The sequence below is a fragment of the Procambarus clarkii genome, chromosome 22 (assembly GCF_040958095.1).
Source record: "Procambarus clarkii isolate CNS0578487 chromosome 22, FALCON_Pclarkii_2.0, whole genome shotgun sequence".
Taxonomy (NCBI): Eukaryota; Metazoa; Arthropoda; class Malacostraca; order Decapoda; family Cambaridae; genus Procambarus; species Procambarus clarkii.
Genome location: NC_091171.1, coordinates 39,415,885 through 39,434,013, shown reverse-complemented (window position 1 = coordinate 39,434,013; position 18,129 = coordinate 39,415,885). Strand labels below are relative to the sequence as shown.

Below are 18,129 nucleotides of genomic sequence, written 5' to 3'. Positions count from 1 at the left end.
CAGTTCACAACTTTTTTAGTTGAAGGCCGTTGGTGGCGCCTCTTCACAACAGGTGGTTGTGGCGCCACAACCTAACTTCTGCCAGACTTTTACCAGCAGATATAACTTCCATTTCCGGCCACAAGTCTCGCAGTGTTCACTGGGGTCTATTATACCCCGAGTGAGAGAGAGAGAGAGAGAGAGAGAGAGAGAGAGAGAGAGAGAGAGAGAGAGAGAGAGAGAGAGAGAGAGAGAGAGAGAGAGAGAGAGAGAGAGAGAGAGAGAGAGAGAGACATATTCGGGGAAGAAGGATAGAAAAGAGAGAGGGCTTGTACTCAATTAGTTGTATTTGCGGCGAGTTATGGCTGTTGGGCCCCGCCTCTTAACCTCTGGCTTCTGTAATATCTTTATTGAAAGTTGTGTATAAAGTTTGCCTCCATCACATCACTTCTCAGATCATTCCACTTGTTCACTTTCCTGGCACTGAACACTCTCTAACGTCTCTGTGAGTCACCTGAGAAGTTTCCATCCATCTCCTTGTTCATTTACTACCCATGCTATAGTCTATCTTTGTCTGGCTCCTCACTTCTCCTCAGTATTTTGTATGTGGCAATCATGTTTCCTCTGTGTCTATTCCCTACCATTTACGAGAGGTGTAACTCCTTTAGTCTTCCCTTGTAGTTCAAACCTCTCAGCTCTGGGACTAGTCTGGTGGCGTACCTATGACCTTTCTCCACCTTCGTTTTGTGTTTCACAAGGTAAGGACTCCACGCCGGTACCGCGTATTCCTCACCCGGTGGTACATAACCTGTCTTCTCACCTAATACGTCGCTATTTTTACGGAATCGCTCAATCCTTTAAAAATGCGACGTATTTGTATAAACAAAAAATATTAGTACCTTAATATTAGTAGAAGTTGGCATCCTTCAGTCTCGGGAGACTATGGAATTGTGCTCTGGTTTCCAGGGCTTAAAGCCTGGGTAGGTCAATAATGGAGGAGAAGCTGTTACCCATGCAGCAGGTCCCCTCCCCCTCTCCACGTTGCTCAAATTATCCAATGTAAAGGCGACGCTAATACACATCTTGAGATGGTTATCTTGAGATGATTTCGGGGCTTTAGTGTCACCGCGGCCCAGTCCTCGACCAGGCCTCCATCCCCAGGAAGCAGCCCGTGACAGCTGACTAACTCCCAGGTACCTATTTTACTGCTAGGTAATAGGAGCATAGGGTGAAAAAAACTCTGGCCATTGTTTCTCGCCGGCGCCCGGGATCGAACCCAGGACCACAGGATCACAAGTACAGCGTGCTGTCTGTCGGAAAATCCGACACCATTTAATATATCATACAGATAATAGCTGTATTACCAACAAGTTACCCATAGAAAACGTAACTTGTAGTGGAATTACCGTCTATAGAAAACGGGATATCATCACCACATACTATTATAATTCACCAGCTATTCTGCTGGGAATTATTCTTAAATACATAAGTCTTTGGACTTTACCATCATAAAAACATCTTATATAAATTAACTTAATTATCAATATTAAAGTAGAGTAAATGTGACCCTTCTATCACGTTCTGAAATCTGGACAATGTAAGCCAGGCGTCAGAGTGGAGGAAGGAGGGCAGCCATTGTTGTTTATATAGAGACCAGAGGCTCACACGGGAGCAAATTCGGCTCCTGTTAATTTTACTTGGACGTAGTGTTATGGATACCAAAGGTGTACCATCTGTCAACACGCTGTCAACAAATCAAGTTAAGTGTTCTTTCCGAAACCCATTATCTATCATTAGTGGCCATTAATGTCATTATATAGGGTGACCCGATTAGAACGCGAAATCGCCTCATACTAAAGGTAATTAAGCCAGGTCTTCATGTTCCATGTACTGTTTTCTCTGATATACTTGTCATATATAGGTATCTGGCTTCACAGCTAGCGCACTTTTGACAGGTCAAGACGAGGATGCAAGATTTGTGCACCAGTTACTGGGTGATATGGAAGCTACCTCAAAGAGGATAATTTGGTGTCTACACCCTAGTTATACCTGGTGGACTAACCTGCTGTACTATAAGATAAGGAACCTCTTCAATGTATGTAGTTACTGTAGTTTGATTGGCTGCATACATATAAATATAAACCCCCCTAATGTGTAGAGGATCGATTTGTGAGATTATGAGATTATTGCAGAAATACAGTCCACTTATCATTATACAAATTGCTATCGAAGTATATAAATTAACGTAAATATAAATTCATATAAATTAAATAAATATAAATCTCACAGGTCGGTTCCCACACTGTCCGCTCGGCCGACCGGCTCCCCTTTCCACATGGTTCCAGCACCGTCGCAGAGTCGGTAATAGTGTTTTCTAAACATTAGCCTTTGATAGGTGGGTTGTGTGGGTTCATGAGCTTCTGGTCTGGTAAAACTGACGTTTGTACAGAGCGGCTTCTTGAGAGGTTATCTTGAGATAATTTCGGGGCTTTTAGTGTCCCCGCGGCCCGGTCCTCGACCAGGCCTCCACCCCCAGGAAGCAGCCCGTGACAGCTGACTAACTCCCAGGTACCTATTTACTGCTAGGTAACAGGGGCATTCAGGGTGAAAGAAACTTTGCCCATTTGTTTCTGCCTCGTGCGGGAATCGAACCCGCGCCACAAAATTACGAGTCCTGCGCGCTATCCACCAGGCTACGAGGCCCACGAGGAAGCGGCGGACGAAGAGAATAGGCTTCGTTAAGTTCGGGTGAATTTTCGAACACAAGAAGAGGAGAAATTGCGGAAAACCATCTGACTCGCGAGAGGAAGCAACTATGTACACGACCGAACAACCAAACTGAACGACGTATCTCAACTACGCTCGAATCAATCTGCCAAACTTGTTCCATAAATCCACTAGTCCATCCCTGAACCTGTATTCACCCAGGTCTCCCCTGAATCCAATCCTATCCAATCTGAATCCATTGTTTCGTGATACATTTAGGCAATTAGAATCCCATCTACATCCATCTTCACCTTCTGAAATCTTCATCCACCTGGACAAGTTTCTCTTGGAGTTACTGGATCCACCTGGCTGTGGTGGTTGGTCTTCGGTCTACGAAGACACTGCTCACAGACCAGGCAATCACCAGGGAAATCACAGTAGAACTCTCGAAATCATCAACAGGTAAGGTAGTGATATGAGAAAACACTAAGGCAGCATAACTGCATGAGATGGTTATGCGGATAACGATTAGGGATGGGACGGGGGGAAAGGAATGGTGCCCAACCACTTTGGGACGGTCGGGGATTGAACGCCGACCTGCATGAAGCGAGGCCTTCGCTCTACCGTCCAGCCCAAGTGGTTGGGTATAAACAACAGGCAGTGAGGACTTTCAATAGTGTTGATGGTGAGCAGTAACGACTGTGTATAGTGAAGATGGTGAATAGGGAAGATGATGGTGAACAGTGAAAGATGATGGTGAATAGTGAAAGATGATGGTGAACAGTGAAAATGATGGTGAACAGTGAAAGATGATGGTGAATAGTGAAAGATGATGGTGAACAGTGAGGATGATGGTGAACAGTGAAAGATGATGGTGAATAGTGAAAGATGATGGTGAACAGTGAGGATGATGGTGAACAGTGAAAGATGATGGCGAACAGTGAAAGATGATGGTGAACAGTGAAAATGATGGCGAACAGTGAAAGATGATGGTGAACAGTGAGAATGATGGTGAACAGTGAGGATGATGGTGCGTAGTGATGGTGATCAAAAGCAATAAATAAATAGGAGCTGCCTCGTATGGGCCAATAGGCCTTCTGTAGCTATCATCATTCTTTTGTTCTTACGGGGCGTAGGGATGATGGTGATGATGTATAGGTATGATGATGATGGTGCATGATGATGATGTCGTAGGCGTGTCCTGTTTGTTCTTGAAAGTTGTTGGTTTTAGCAATTCCTCTTTGTCGATTGGGTCGATTCCTGTTATTATTTTGTAAGTGGTGATCATATCACCTCTTTCTCTTCTATGTTGTAGTTTGGTATATTTAACGTCTCTAGCTTCTCCTCGTAACTCTTGATTTCCAGTTCTGGGACGCATTTTGTAGCATGCCTTAGCATCTTTTTCCAGTTTTATTGACGTGCTTCTTGTGGTGTGTGTGTGTGAGTGTGTGAGTGTGTGTGTGTGTGTGTGTGAGTGTGTGTGTATGTGTGTGTGTGTGTGTGTGTGTGTGTGTGTGTGTGTGTGTGTGTGTGTGTGTGTGTGTGTGTGTGTGTGTGTGTGTAATTACCTAAGTGTAATTACCTAAGTGTAGTTACAGGATGAGAGCTACGCTCGTGGTGTCCCGTCTTCCCAGCACTCTTTGTCATATAACGCTTTGAAACTACTGACGGTCTTGGCCTCCACCACCTTCTCACTTAACTTGTTCCAACCGTCTACCACTCTATTTGCGAAGGTGAATTTTCTTATATTTCTTCGGCATCTGTGTTTAGCTAGTTTAAATCTATGACCTCTTGTTCTTGAAGTTCCAGGTCTCAGGAAGTCTTCCCTGTCGATTTTATCAATTCCTGTTACTATTTTGTACGTAGTGATCATATCACCTCTTTTTCTTCTGTCTTCTAGTTTTGGCATATTTAATGCTTCTAACCTCTCCTCGTAGCTCTTGCCCTTCAGTTCTGGGAGCCACTTAGTAGCATGTCTTTGCACCTTTTCCAGTTTGTTGATGTGCTTCTTAAGATATGGGCACCACACAACAGCTGCATATTCTAGCTTTGGCCTAACAAAAGTCATGAACAATTTCTTTAGTATATCGCCATCCATGTATTTAAATGCAATTCTGAAGTTAGAAAGCATTGCATAGGCTCCTTGCACAATATTCTTTATGTGGTCCTCAGGTGATAGTTTTCTATCTAGAACCACTCCTAGATCTTTTTCTTTATCAGAATTCTTTAAAGATTTCTCACATAATATATAGGTTGTGTGGGGTCTATGTTCTCCTATTCCACATTCCATAACATGACATTTATTAACATTTTGTGTGTGTGTGTGTGTGTGTGTGTATATGTGTACTCACCTAGTTCTCACCTAGTTGTGTTTGCGGGGGTTGAGCTCTAGCTCTTTGGTCCCGCCTCTCAACCGTCAATCAACAGGTGTACAGATTCCTGAGCCTATCGGGCTCTGTCATATCTACACTTGAAACTGTGTATGGAGTCAGCCTCCACCACATCACCCCCTAATGCATTCCATTTGTCAACCACTCTGACACTAAAAAAGTTCTTTCTAATATCTCTGTGGCTCATTTGGGCACTCAGTTTCCACCTGTGTCCCCTTGTGCGTGTTCCCCTTGTGTTAAATAGACTGTCTTTATCTACCCTATCAATCCCCTTCAGAATCTTGAATGTGGTGATCATGTCCCCCCTAACTCTTCTGTCTTCCAGCGAAGTGAGGTTTAATTCCCGTAGTCTCTCCTCGTAGCTCATACCCCTCAGCTCGGGTACTAGTCTGGTGGCAAACCTTTGAACCTTTTCCAGTTTAGTCTTATCCTTGACTAGATATGGACTCCATGCTGGGGCTGCATACTCCAGGATTGGTCTGACATATGTGGTATACAAAGTTATGAATGATTCTTTACACAAGTTTCTGAATGCCGTTCGTATGTTGGCCAGCCTGGCATATGCCGCTGATGTTATCCGCTTGATATGTGCTGCAGGAGACAGGTCTGGCGTGATATCAACCCCCAAGTCTTTTTCCTTCTCTGACTCCTGAAGAATTTCCTCTCCCAGATGATACCTTGTATCTGGCCTCCTGCTCCCTACACCTATCTTCATTACATTACATTTGGTTGGGTTAAACTCTAACAACCATTTGTTCGACCATTCCTTCAGCTTGTCTAGGTCTTCTTGAAGCCTCAAACAGTCCTCTTATGTTTTAATCCTTCTCATAATTTTAGCATCGTCCGCAAACATTGAGAGAAATGAATCGATACCCTCCGGGAGATCATTTACATATATCAGAAACAAGATAGGACCGAGTACAGAGCCCTGTGGGACTCCACTGGTGACTTCACGCCAATCGGAGGTCTCACCCCTCACCGTAACTCTCTGCTTCCTATTGCTTAGATACTCCCTTATCCACTGGAGCACCTTACCAGCTACACCTGCCTGTCTCTCCAGCTTATGTACCAGCCTCTTATGCGGTACTGTCAAAGGCTTTCCGACAATCCAAGAAAATGCAGTCCGCCCAGCCCTCTCTTTCTTGCTTAATCTGTGTCACCTGATCGTAGAATTCTATCAAGCCTGTAAGGCAAGATTTACCCTCCCTGAATCCATGTTGGCGATTTGTCACGAAGTCCCTTCTCTCCAGATGTGTTACCAGGTTTTTTCTCACGATCTTCTCCATCACCTTGCATGGTATACAAGTCAAGGACACTGGCCTGTAGTTCAGTGCCTCTTGTCTGTCGCCCTTTTTGTGTGTGTGTGTGTGTGTGTGTGTGTGTGTGTGTGTGTGTGTGTGTGTGTGTGTGTGTGTGTGTGTGTGTGTGTGTGTGTGTGTGTGTGTGTGTGTGTGTGTGTGTGTGTGTGTGTGTGTGTGTGTGTGTGTGTGCGTATGTGTGTGTGTATATATGTGTGTGTGTGTGTGTGTGTGTGTGTGTGTGTGTGTGTGTGTGTGTGTGTGTGTGTGTGTGTGTGTGTGTGTGTGTGTGTGTGTGTGTGTAGTTCACCTAATTGTGCTTGCGGGGATTGAGCTCTGCTCTTTCGGCCCGCCTCTCAACTGTCAATCAACTGTTACTAACCGCTATTTTTTCCCCCACACCACACCACACACATACACACACACACACACACCAGGAAGCCGCCCGTGACAGCTGACTAACTCCCAGGTACCTATTTACTGCAAGGTAACAGGAGCATTAGGGTGAAAGAAACTCTGCCCATTGTTTCCCGCCGGCGCCCGGACTCGAACCCGGGACCACAGGATCACGCGTCCAGCGTGCTGTCCGCTCAGTCACCGGCCATACACCGGTGTGTGAGTGTGTGACTTAAACTAATTAATTCTAATAATATATTTGTCATAATGCAGGTCCTGCCACCATTGTGGTCTGTTGTCTCTGTGACTGCTGCCACCATTGTTGTCTCTGTTGTTTCTGTGACTGCTGCCACCATTGTTGTCTCTGTTGTTTCTGTGACTGCTGCCACCATTGTTGTCTCTGTGACTGCTGCCACCATTGTTGTCTCTGTTGTTTCTGTGACTGCTGCCACCATTGTGGTCTCTGTTGTCCCTGTGACTGCTGCCACCATTGTGGTCTGTTGTTTCTGTGACTGCTGCCACCATTGTGGTCTCTGTTGTCTCTGTGACTGCTGCCACCATTGTTGTCTCTGTTGTCTCTGTGACTGCTGCCACCATTGTGGTCTCTGTTGTCCCTGTGACTGCTGCCACCATTGTGGTCTCTGTTGTTTCTGTGACTGCTGCCACCATTGTGGTCTCTGTTGTCTCTGTGACTGCTGCCACCATTGTGGTCTCTGTTGTCTCTGTGACTGCTGCCACCATTGTTGTCTCTGTTGTTTCTGTGACTGCTGCCACCATTGTTGTCTCTGTTGTTTCTGTGACTGCTGCCACCATTGTTGTCCCTGTGACTGCTGCCACCATTGTGGTCTCTGTTGTCTCTGTGACTGCTGCTACCATTGTTGTCTCTGTTGTCTCTGTGACTGCTGCCACCATTGTGGTCTCTGTTGTTTCTGTGACTGCTGCCACCATTGTTGTCTCTGTTGTTTCTGTGACTGCTGCCACCATTGTGGTCTCTGTTGTTTCTGTGACTGCTGCCACCATTGTTGTCTCTGTTGTTTCTGTGACTGCTGCTACCATTGTTGTCTCTGTTGTCTCTGTGACTGCTGCCACCATTGTGGTCTCTGTTGTTTCTGTGACTGCTGCCACCATTGTGGTCTGTTGTCTCTGTGACTGCTGCCACCATTGTGGTCTCTGTTGTTTCTGTGACTGCTGCCACCATTGTTGTCTCTGTTGTCTCTGTGACTGCTGCCACCATTGTTGTCTCTGTTGTCCCTGTGACTGCTGCCACCATTGTTGTCCCTGTGACTGCTGCCACCATTGTTGTCCCTGTGACTGCTGCCACCATTGTTGTCTCTGTGACTGCTGCCACCATTGTTGTCCCTGTGACTGCTGCCACCATTGTTGTCTCTGTGACTGCTGCCACCATTGTTGTCTCTGTGACTGCTGCCACCATTGTTGTCTCTGTGACTGCTGCCACCATTGTGGTCTTAGGATGTATTTACAAGTATCCATTCTTCCCCGTGAATACCAGAATGTCTACCTATTCCTTTCTCCTTGTCCGCCTACCTATCTCCCTCCTTCAGATCCTCTATTCTTGCCTCTCCACCCAGTTACCTCTTCCTCTTTTCTCTCTCTCTGTGCCTCACCTCTCCCTCACACTCCTACCCTCCACCTCTAGGAGACACGTTTAGAACCCAGATCAACAAAGCCCTTTACCTTCAGCCTCTCAGCCAGCACTCACTGAACTCTCCAAAAGAAGCGAGCAACGTGAGTCTAGAAGCTTTTGTTTACCTCGTTCCGGGCCTCTTCTGGGGGGAAGATGGGGGTCATTTTCACCCAAAGCACTACGACAGAAGGCCGCTTTTTGTCCCCTTCCTCTCGTTCCAAGCTGACAACACTCGAATTGCCTGGGTGACTGGATTAGACACCCCATCTGTGGAGCGTGTCAGGGTTCGACACACTAATTTCTTTTAAGGCGAATGCTAAGTTTCGACGTTTCATTTGTTTTCTTCTCCAGAAATTACAAGAGGCAATCCTGTGTTCGATTTTGACCTCAGTGTGTTCCAAATCGTGACCTATTAGAGTTACGATTCCGATGTCAGTTTTCAAAGAATATTTTCGAATTTAAAAGATCGCACAGAAGGACTCAATTACACCATTTTTTAACACTACTGGAGGCGATTTGGGCGTTGCGAAGTTAATTTTTAATAAAGCAGAATCCAAATTCGATTCTGCACATCAATTTTAACAGTACAGTACATTTTGACAGAGCAAAGATATGTTTTGACAGTGTATAGCTTCTTATGAATGATCTATTCTGATAAAGGAGAAACCTATTTCGACAGTGCAGAAATTTATTTTGACTGCAGACATCTGTTCTGAGAGTGAAGAGATCTACTTTGACAGTGTGGAGCTCTATTTTGACAATGCATACATCTATTTTGACAGAGCAGATCTCTCTCTCTCTCTCTCTCTCTCTCTCTCTCTCTCTCTCTCTCTCTCTCTCTCTCTCTCTCCCAGTTTCCAAAATAAAAAATAATAATTTCACATCCACCATTTTCATTGCCTCTAGCTCTCCTCTCTATAAAAAAAAACTTCATACAGAAATGCATTAACAAAAAATGCGTTCAATTTTCCTTCCGATGAACAATTTCTTTCCTAAAAATAGACACGGGAAAGTGAGGGAAGGTTTCCATGGACACGGAAAGAGGAGGGGGAAATAAAGTGACAGAAAATTGCATTTTTATTGCAAATGAGTATTTGCTAAATAAGTCATCTAGTTCAGTTTTTCCTTGGCGGCAGAAGAACTAGGTGGTGGTGGGGGGGGGGTTCTGGGACGGATAGGGAAGAGGAAGGGGTGCTGGGACGGACAGGGGAAGGGGAAAGAGAGGGGAAGAGGTAAGGGGGAAGGAAGGATTGAAAGGGTCAGGGGGTAGGGAGAGTGGGGTCGCGTTTATAGATATCTACGGTTTCAGATTTGTATTTGTAATCGTCCATATTTTTCAACATATGTCTTTCTGTGATTAGTTTCCTTCTAAAGATTGTAATGTGGCATCTTGAAGACATCTTTTACAAAATTAACACGCGATGAAAAATGTGACAGTGTCAGACCACGGAGGAAGAATTGAAACAGGAATTTCCTTTTAAGTACTTTCGTATATTAATACATCTTCAGAAGGAATGAAGGATTCCTTCAGAAGGATTCATTCCTTCAGAAGATGTATTAATATACGAAAGTACTTAAAGAAATTCCTGTTTCAATTCTTCCTTCGTAGTCTGACACTGTCACATTTTTCATCACGTGTTAATTTTCGTGATTTACACACGCATACACACACACACACACATACATACATACATATATATATATATATATATATATATATATATATATATATATATATATATATATATATATATATATATATATATATATATATATATTGACACCCCGCACAGTGCTTATGAAAAACATCGATTTACTTAAATTAGAAGTTAGTAAGAAAAAAACTATGAAAGGGAGAGTTACAAAATCTCATACCAATATTAATTCATATATATTTATGTGTGTTCAATGAGGCTTTTTCTTTTATCTTTTATTCTTACCACCTAAATCCTCTTACCGCATAAATCCTTCTGACCATTCTAAGCTAATCTATACCTTTTTCTAGTTAATTCTTTCCCCAGGGGATGGTGGCCAGACTTTAGTTCTAGCCTCCACTCTTCCTTTGTAGTTTCTTGTAGTCTGGTGCTGACAACGGTCTTGAAAACGGCCGAAACTTTCATCTATCTTTTCCGTTTCTCTGTGGATTTTCCGCATACAAATGATCAGTGTTTCGTGATGGTAAATTGCTTCAATGGATACTATGTGCCAGTTTCTCTCCTTCTCCTCTCTCTAACTTTCCTTTAAACCTTTTGTTACTAAACTTCGTTCTGCCTTAGTGAAATATATTATATTATATATATATATATATATATATATATATATATATATATATATATATATATATATATATATATATATATGTATATTTTTTTTTTTTTTTTAACCTAGAAGGGGTACCACCTCTGGTGCAATTGTAGGGACCCATAGCCTCGGAGAAGAAAATAAAGAGTACTCAGAGAAGACCTTGTGGATCCTCACTGAACACCTTGATATTTTCTTCTCCTACCACCCCTACTCTTTTGTTAAGTGTGTATATTTATCTAACTTTATTTGAAAATGTCATTACACAAAAAAAGTTACAATATTGATTACATGCAGGGTACAAGGCTGCTTGTCACAAGTTGAAAAGCTCCTCCAGCTCCTCAGATGGCGGGCAGGAACCGTGGATGCAGTGAGCATTTCCTCTCCTATATGTATTCCTTCCTATTTCCTATATGTATATATATATATATATATATATATATATATATATATATATATATATATATATATATATATATATATATATATATATATATATATATATATATATATATTAGTATATTTTGGTAGCAGTCTTTCCTGTAGACATATATTATTAAATATGACCGAAGAAGTAAGATTAATAATTCTAACACGAATTTTCTCAATCTTTCGTACATTACGCTTCACTGTTGGAGGTAAATCAAAAATCACTTCTCCAAAATTCATTTTTATTTCTAGTCTGACGCGACACGGGCGCGTTTCGTAAAACTTATTACATTTTCAAAGACTTCACAAATACACAACTGATTAGAACGTATCTCTGATTTTATATCTACATTTGAGTGAGGTGGTAAGGGTGATGTGGCATTAACACAAGACAGAACAGGAGGGGATATTAATAGGGTATTAAAAGTATCAACACAAGACAGAACAGAAACAATGGGTATTGAATAGAAGTGTTTGTAGAAAGCCTATTGGTCCATATTTCTTGATGCTTCTATATTGGAGCGGAGTCTTGAGGTGGGTAGAATATAGTTGTGCAATAATTGGCTGTTGATTGCTGGTGTTGACTTCTTGATGTGTAGTGCCTCGCAAACGTCAAGCCGCCTGCTATCGCTGTATCTATCGATGATTTCTGTGTTGTTTACTAGGATTTCTCTGGCGATGGTTTGGTTATGGGAAGAGATTATATGTTCCTTAATGGAGCCCTGTTGCTTATGCATCGTTAAACGCCTAGAAAGAGATGTTGTTGTCTTGCCTATATACTGGGTTTTTTGGAGCTTACAGTCCCCAAGTGGGCATTTGAAGGCATAGACGACATTAGTCTCTTTTAAAGCGTTCTGTTTTGTGTCTGGAGAGTTTCTCATGAGTAGGCTGGCCGTTTTTCTGGTTTTATAGTAAATCGTCAGTTGTATCCTCTGATTTTTGTCTGTAGGGATAACGTTTCTATTAACAATATCTTTCAGGACCCTTTCCTCCGTTTTATGAGCTGTGGAAAAGAAGTTCCTGTAAAATAGTCTAATAGGGGGTATAGGTGTTGTGTTAGTTGTCTCTTCAGAGGTTGCATGGCTTTTCACTTTCCTTCTTATGATGTCTTCGATGAAACCATTGGAGAAGCCGTTATTGACTAGGACCTGCCTTACCCTACAGAGTTCTTCGTCGACTTGCTTCCATTCTGAGCTGTGGCTGAGAGCACGGTCGACGTATGCGTTAACAACACTCCTCTTGTACCTGTCAGGGCAGTCGCTGTTGGCATTTAGGCACATTCCTATGTTTGTTTCCTTTGTGTAGACTGCAGTGTGGAACCCTCCGCCCTTTTCCATGACTGTTACATCTAGAAAAGGCAGCTTCCCATCCTTTTCCGTCTCGTAAGTGAAACGCAGCACGGAACTCTGCTCAAATGCCTCCTTCAGCTTCTGCAGATGTCTGACATCAGGTACCTGTGTAAAAATGTCGTCAACATACCTGCAGTATATGGCCGGTTTCAAGTTCATGTCGACTAAGACTTTTTGCTCGATGGTACCCATGTAGAAGTTTGGAAGACAATATGTATATAGGCAAGACAACAACATCTCTTTCTAGGCGTTTAACGATGCATAAGCAACAGGGCTCCATTAAGGAACATATAATCTCTTCCCATAACCAAACCATCGCCAGAGAAATCCTAGTAAACAACACAGAAATCATCGATAGATACAGCGATAGCAGGCGGCTTGACGTTTGCGAGGCACTACACATCAAGAAGTCAACACCAGCAATCAACAGCCAATTATTGCACAACTATATTCTACCCACCTCAAGACTCCGCTCCAATATAGAAGCATCAAGAAATATGGACCAATAGGCTTTCTACAAACACTTCTATTCAATACCCATTGTTTCTGTTCTGTCTTGTGTTGATACTTTTAATACCCTATTAATATCCCCTCCTGTTCTGTCTTGTGTTAATGCCACATCACCCTTACCACCTCACTCAAATGTAGATATAAAATCAGAGATACGTTCTAATCAGTTGTGTATTTGTGAAGTCTTTGAAAATGTAATAAGTTTTACGAAACGCGCCCGTGTCGCGTCAGACTAGAAATAAAAATGGATTTTGGAGAAGTGATTTTTGATTTACCTCCAACAGTGAAGCGTAATGTACGAAAGATTGAGAAAATTCGTGTTAGAATTATTAATCTTACTTCTTCGGTCATATTTAATAATATATATATATATATATATATATATATATATATATATATATATATATATATATATATATATATATATATATATATATATATATATATATATGACAATGTCAGACCACGGAGGAAAATGAAACAGGAAATTTCCTTAAGTACTTTCGTATATTAAATACATCTTCAGAAGGAAATTTTCCTTCTGAAGATGTATTTAATATACGAAAGTACTTAAGGAAATTTCCTGTTTCATTGTCCTCCGTGGTCTGACATTGTCACATTCTTAATCACGTGTTTATTTTCGTGATATACACACACACACACACACACACATATATATATATATATATATATATATATATATATATATATATATATATATATATATATATATATATATATATATATATATATATATATATATATATAATATATATATATATATATATATATATATATATATATATATATAATATATATATATATATATATATATATATATATATATATATACATATATATATATATATATATATATATATATATTTTGGTAGCAGTCTTTCCTGTAGACATATATTATTAAATATGACCGAAAAAGTAAGATTAATAATTCTAACACGAATTTTCTCAATCTTTCGTACATTTCTTTTCACTGTTGGAGGTAAATCAAAAATCAATTCTCCAAAATTCATTTACGAAAGATTGAGAAAATTCGTGTTAGAATTATTAATCTTACTTTTTCGGTCATATTTAATAATATATATATATATATATATATATATATATATATATATATATATATATATATATATATATATATATATATATATATATTTATATATATATATATTGGTGTATACTGGCAGCAGGTTTTCTTTCAAACATGTTTCATTGAATATGACCGCATATTCTGTATTTATTATTTTCTGGTTTAGGGCTTCTATCCCTCTAACTATTTTGTTAGCATCAGGGCTTAATTGGAATAGGAGTTCTCCAAAACTCATTTTCGTACTTTTAAGGTGAAGAAAAGAAGTGATTTACTATAGAGTGTATTACACTTATTTGTATAATTTGCACGACGTTTCGAACCTCCATGGTTCATTCTCAAGTGAACAGATCTTACAATACTAGTTGATTTTATACCCGCATTAGGTCAGGTGATAATACAATGAAGGTGAAAAACATGGGGGGATACATAAGGGATAAACATAGGGGCTGCAGAAGGCGTATTGGCCCATACGAGGCATCTCCTATCTAAACACAAAGATTAATCCAGTGTAATTGGCCTGTTATGTTGGACATTGTCTTCTGTGTTGGCATCGATATGTTCTTGTCTTGTCCTTACTCTCATGGTGGGTAGAGTAAATAGTTCCGTGATTTGGGTGTTCATGGTAGGTCGCTCTATTCTTATGTGAATTGCCTCAAGAATTTGTAATCTTCTTGAATCTTGGGTTTTGTCTATTATGCAAGTGTTCTTGTTCAACAAGAAGTTTTATTTGCAACTCAACAAGGAGTTTTATTTGCTAATTTTTATATGGGAACCATCGAAGATAGGGTCTTCAGTAGCAGACAAAAACCAACTGTATACTGCCGTTATGTAGATGACATATTCGTAATAGTAAAAGACTCAGATGAACTAATTGACCTAAAAAGACACCTAGAGAGAGAGTCAGTACTCCGATTTACACATGAAAATAGTGAAAATAACAGTCTGCCATTCTTGGATGTACTAATAACAAAAACAGGAACCTCTTTAAGCACCAACGTATATACCAAGCCCACCAACATAGGATTATGCCTGAACGGTAGAAGTGAGTGCCCCCAAAGATACAAAGCCAGTGTTCTCAATGCTTATATTCGTCGAGCGCTTACCCACTGCTCTGAATGGAGCAACGTGAGTAGAGAATTTGAAAGAGTAACTCAGGTATTGGTGAACAACGGATATAGCAACGCGGAAATAAACGCTGCTATAAGAAGACACTTGGACCGTTGGTATAATTCAGAACCTAGAACAGAAACCACAACACCCCCAATAAAATTATATTACAAATCAACCATGCACAGTGAACATATAAAAGAGGAAAGAATAATGAAAGAAATAATCCGTAAAGGAGTAAAAAGCACTACTCCTAACCAAAACATAAACCTGATAATATTCTACAAAACCAAGAAGACTTCCGAACTCCTTATCAAAAACAGCCCGAAGCCGACGGAGAACCCTCTACAGCAGTCAAGCGTTGTATACATGTACACTTGCCCCCACGAAGGATGTAACCTTCAATGTAAGTACATAGGTATGACGTCGACCAAGCTGACGAGGCGTTTGACATGCCATCTTCAATCTGGTGCCCCTAGGAATCACATGAGACAAGCCCATGACATTACTCTAACAAGAGAAATGTTGAACAAGAATACTTGCATAATAGACAAAACCCAAGATTCAAGAAGATTACAAATTCTTGAGGCAATTCACATAAGAATAGAGCGACCTACCATGAACACCCAAATCACGGAACTATTTACTCTACCCACCATGAGAGTAAGGACAAGACAAGAACATATCGATGCCAACACAGAAGACAATGTCCAACATAACAGGCCAATTACACTGGATTAATCTTTGTGTTTAGATAGGAGATGCCTCGTATGGGCCAATACGCCTTCTGCAGCCCCTATGTTTATCCCTTATGTATCCCCCCATGTTTTTCACCTTCATTGTATTATCACCTGACCTAATGCGGGTATAAAATCAACTAGTATTGTAAGATCTGTTCACTTGAGAATGAACCATGGAGGTTCGAAACGTCGTGCAAATTATACAAATAAGTGTAATACACTCTATAGTAAATCACTTCTTTTCTTCACCTTAAAAGTACGAAAATGAGTTTTGGAGAACTCCTATTCCAATTAAGCCCTGATGCTAAGAAAATAGTTAGAGGGATAGAAGCCCTAAACCAGAAAATAATAAATACAGAATATGCGGTCATATTCAATGAAATATATATATATATATATATATATATATATATATATATATATATATATATATATATATATATATATATATATATATGTATCCATCCATCCATCTGTCTATCTATTTAGCCATCAATCTTTCTGTCTATCCATCCATCAATTATTATCCAATTTGTGTCCATTATTTAGTATTCTGTTTAGTATTTCTATATTTAATACCATATTAATATCCCCCAAGATATATACTTTCATCCACTTAATAATAATAATAATAATTAAAAATAATTAATAATTATACACTTGCATACTTCAATCATAAAACTCTTCGCTTTTCAAGAGAATATAAGTTAAACTTTTTTAATCTCTCTTCAAAAGGCGAGTTTCTAATTTTGCGGGTTAACTATGTTGAATAAATCCACAAGGGCCGTGACGAGGATTCGAACCTACGTCCGAGAGGTTAAATATATTGTTTTCCTCTTTACACGTTTAAATGATTTTATGTCCATTCTATAGTATGGTAAACAACACTGAACTGCATAGTCTAAACGAGGGGTCTAACTGGAGTAAGATAAAAGTGAAGAAAGATGCTTTCCTGCTGACATTTCTAGAAATATATCCTCCTAGAAGAAAATGGTATGACATGAACTGTTGAACAACGGGCCAGTATCACTAACAGTCGTCTCCTTCTAGGTGATTAGACACAGAATTTTCACATGTTCGTAGAACGCCTTAAACAGCTCAATTTTAATTCTTAAAAAAACTTGCATAAAATGAACAAATCCACAAAGGCCGTGACGAGGATTCGAACCTGCGTCCGAGAGCATCCAAAGACGCATTATGTAAACTTGCATAAACTTTCAAAGACATAAGTTTGGTGAGAATATTTGAGTGTTACAGGAGGAGGAGGAGGAGGACAAATGATTGGATGCCAATCCGTCTTTACTAATTGTAAGGACGGATTGGCATCCAATCCATCAAAAACAACAAAACGAAAACGTTAACAAAATCAGATGCTTTAATGGAAATTAAAATTTAGAAAATATACATTTACGTGTTGGATATAAGCATCGAGACTAGATGCGTCTGTGTAAATTCGTACGATATCGGAGCTACGATATCAGAGGAGCTACGTTATCAGAGGAGCTACGTTATCAGAGGAACTACAATATCGTACAAAATGTTATTCAGAATTGAGAGACCTGATTGAGTGGACGCGATCGAGAACAAAGAGGAAAGGGAGTCATTTTCCATGAACTTGTCAGTGGTAGAGAATGTTGGGGCTTAGTAGCTGAAGCTCAACCCTGCACGTACATGTAGGTGAGTATATGTAGTTGAGTACACATTCCTCTCCCAAGGTCTCATCAGGGATGTTCGTTCGCACCTCACCCATGTTTACAAACAGTTCTCGAAGTGTTGAATCATGTGCAGCCTATCGTGATCTATCGTGTTATATCGTATTATACCGTGTTATATCGTGTTCTATGGCGAAAAAAAAGAACATTCTAGCAGCTGGAAGACCAAAACGAATTTTCTGACACTTGGAGAACAGAAAGAACTTTCTTACAAGTCGAGAACAAAAATACCTTTTTTTTACAGTCGGAAAACAGAGCCCATTTCACCTATCTTGAGGTTATCTTGAGATGATTTCGGGGCTTTAGTGTCCCCGCGGCCCGGTCCTCGACCAGGCCTCCACGCCCAGGAAGCAGCCCGTGACAGCTGACTAACACTCATTAACACATATTTTACACTCTGTACACATGTGTTTGTGTCCTCTTATTCATCTCCTTATTCATCTCCTTATTCATCTCCTT

At 40.4% G+C, this 18,129-nt stretch overlaps 2 protein-coding genes across 2 annotated transcripts in view; one reads left to right on the top strand and one right to left on the bottom strand.

Annotated features, from left to right (window-relative positions):
* The window catches only part of LOC138367535 (TATA-binding protein-associated factor 2N-like), a 4,270-nt gene extending 1,913 nt beyond the window's left edge, over positions 1-2,357 (top strand). Inside the window, exon 2 of the mRNA XM_069329222.1 lies at positions 2,269-2,357. Within this exon, the coding sequence (XP_069185323.1) occupies positions 2,269-2,357 (89 nt within the window). The remainder of the gene's footprint in view (positions 1-2,268) is intronic.
* A 1,451-nt stretch (positions 2,358-3,808) lies between these two features.
* Positions 3,809-8,039, bottom strand: LOC138367534 (uncharacterized). Its single transcript, XM_069329221.1, has 2 exons — positions 7,283-8,039; positions 3,809-3,945 (listed from the first exon to the last, which is right to left on the bottom strand). The coding sequence occupies exons 1-2, from the start codon at positions 8,037-8,039 to the stop codon at positions 3,809-3,811; spliced, it is 894 nt and encodes a 297-aa protein (XP_069185322.1).
* Between the last annotated feature and the right edge of the window lie 10,090 nt (positions 8,040-18,129).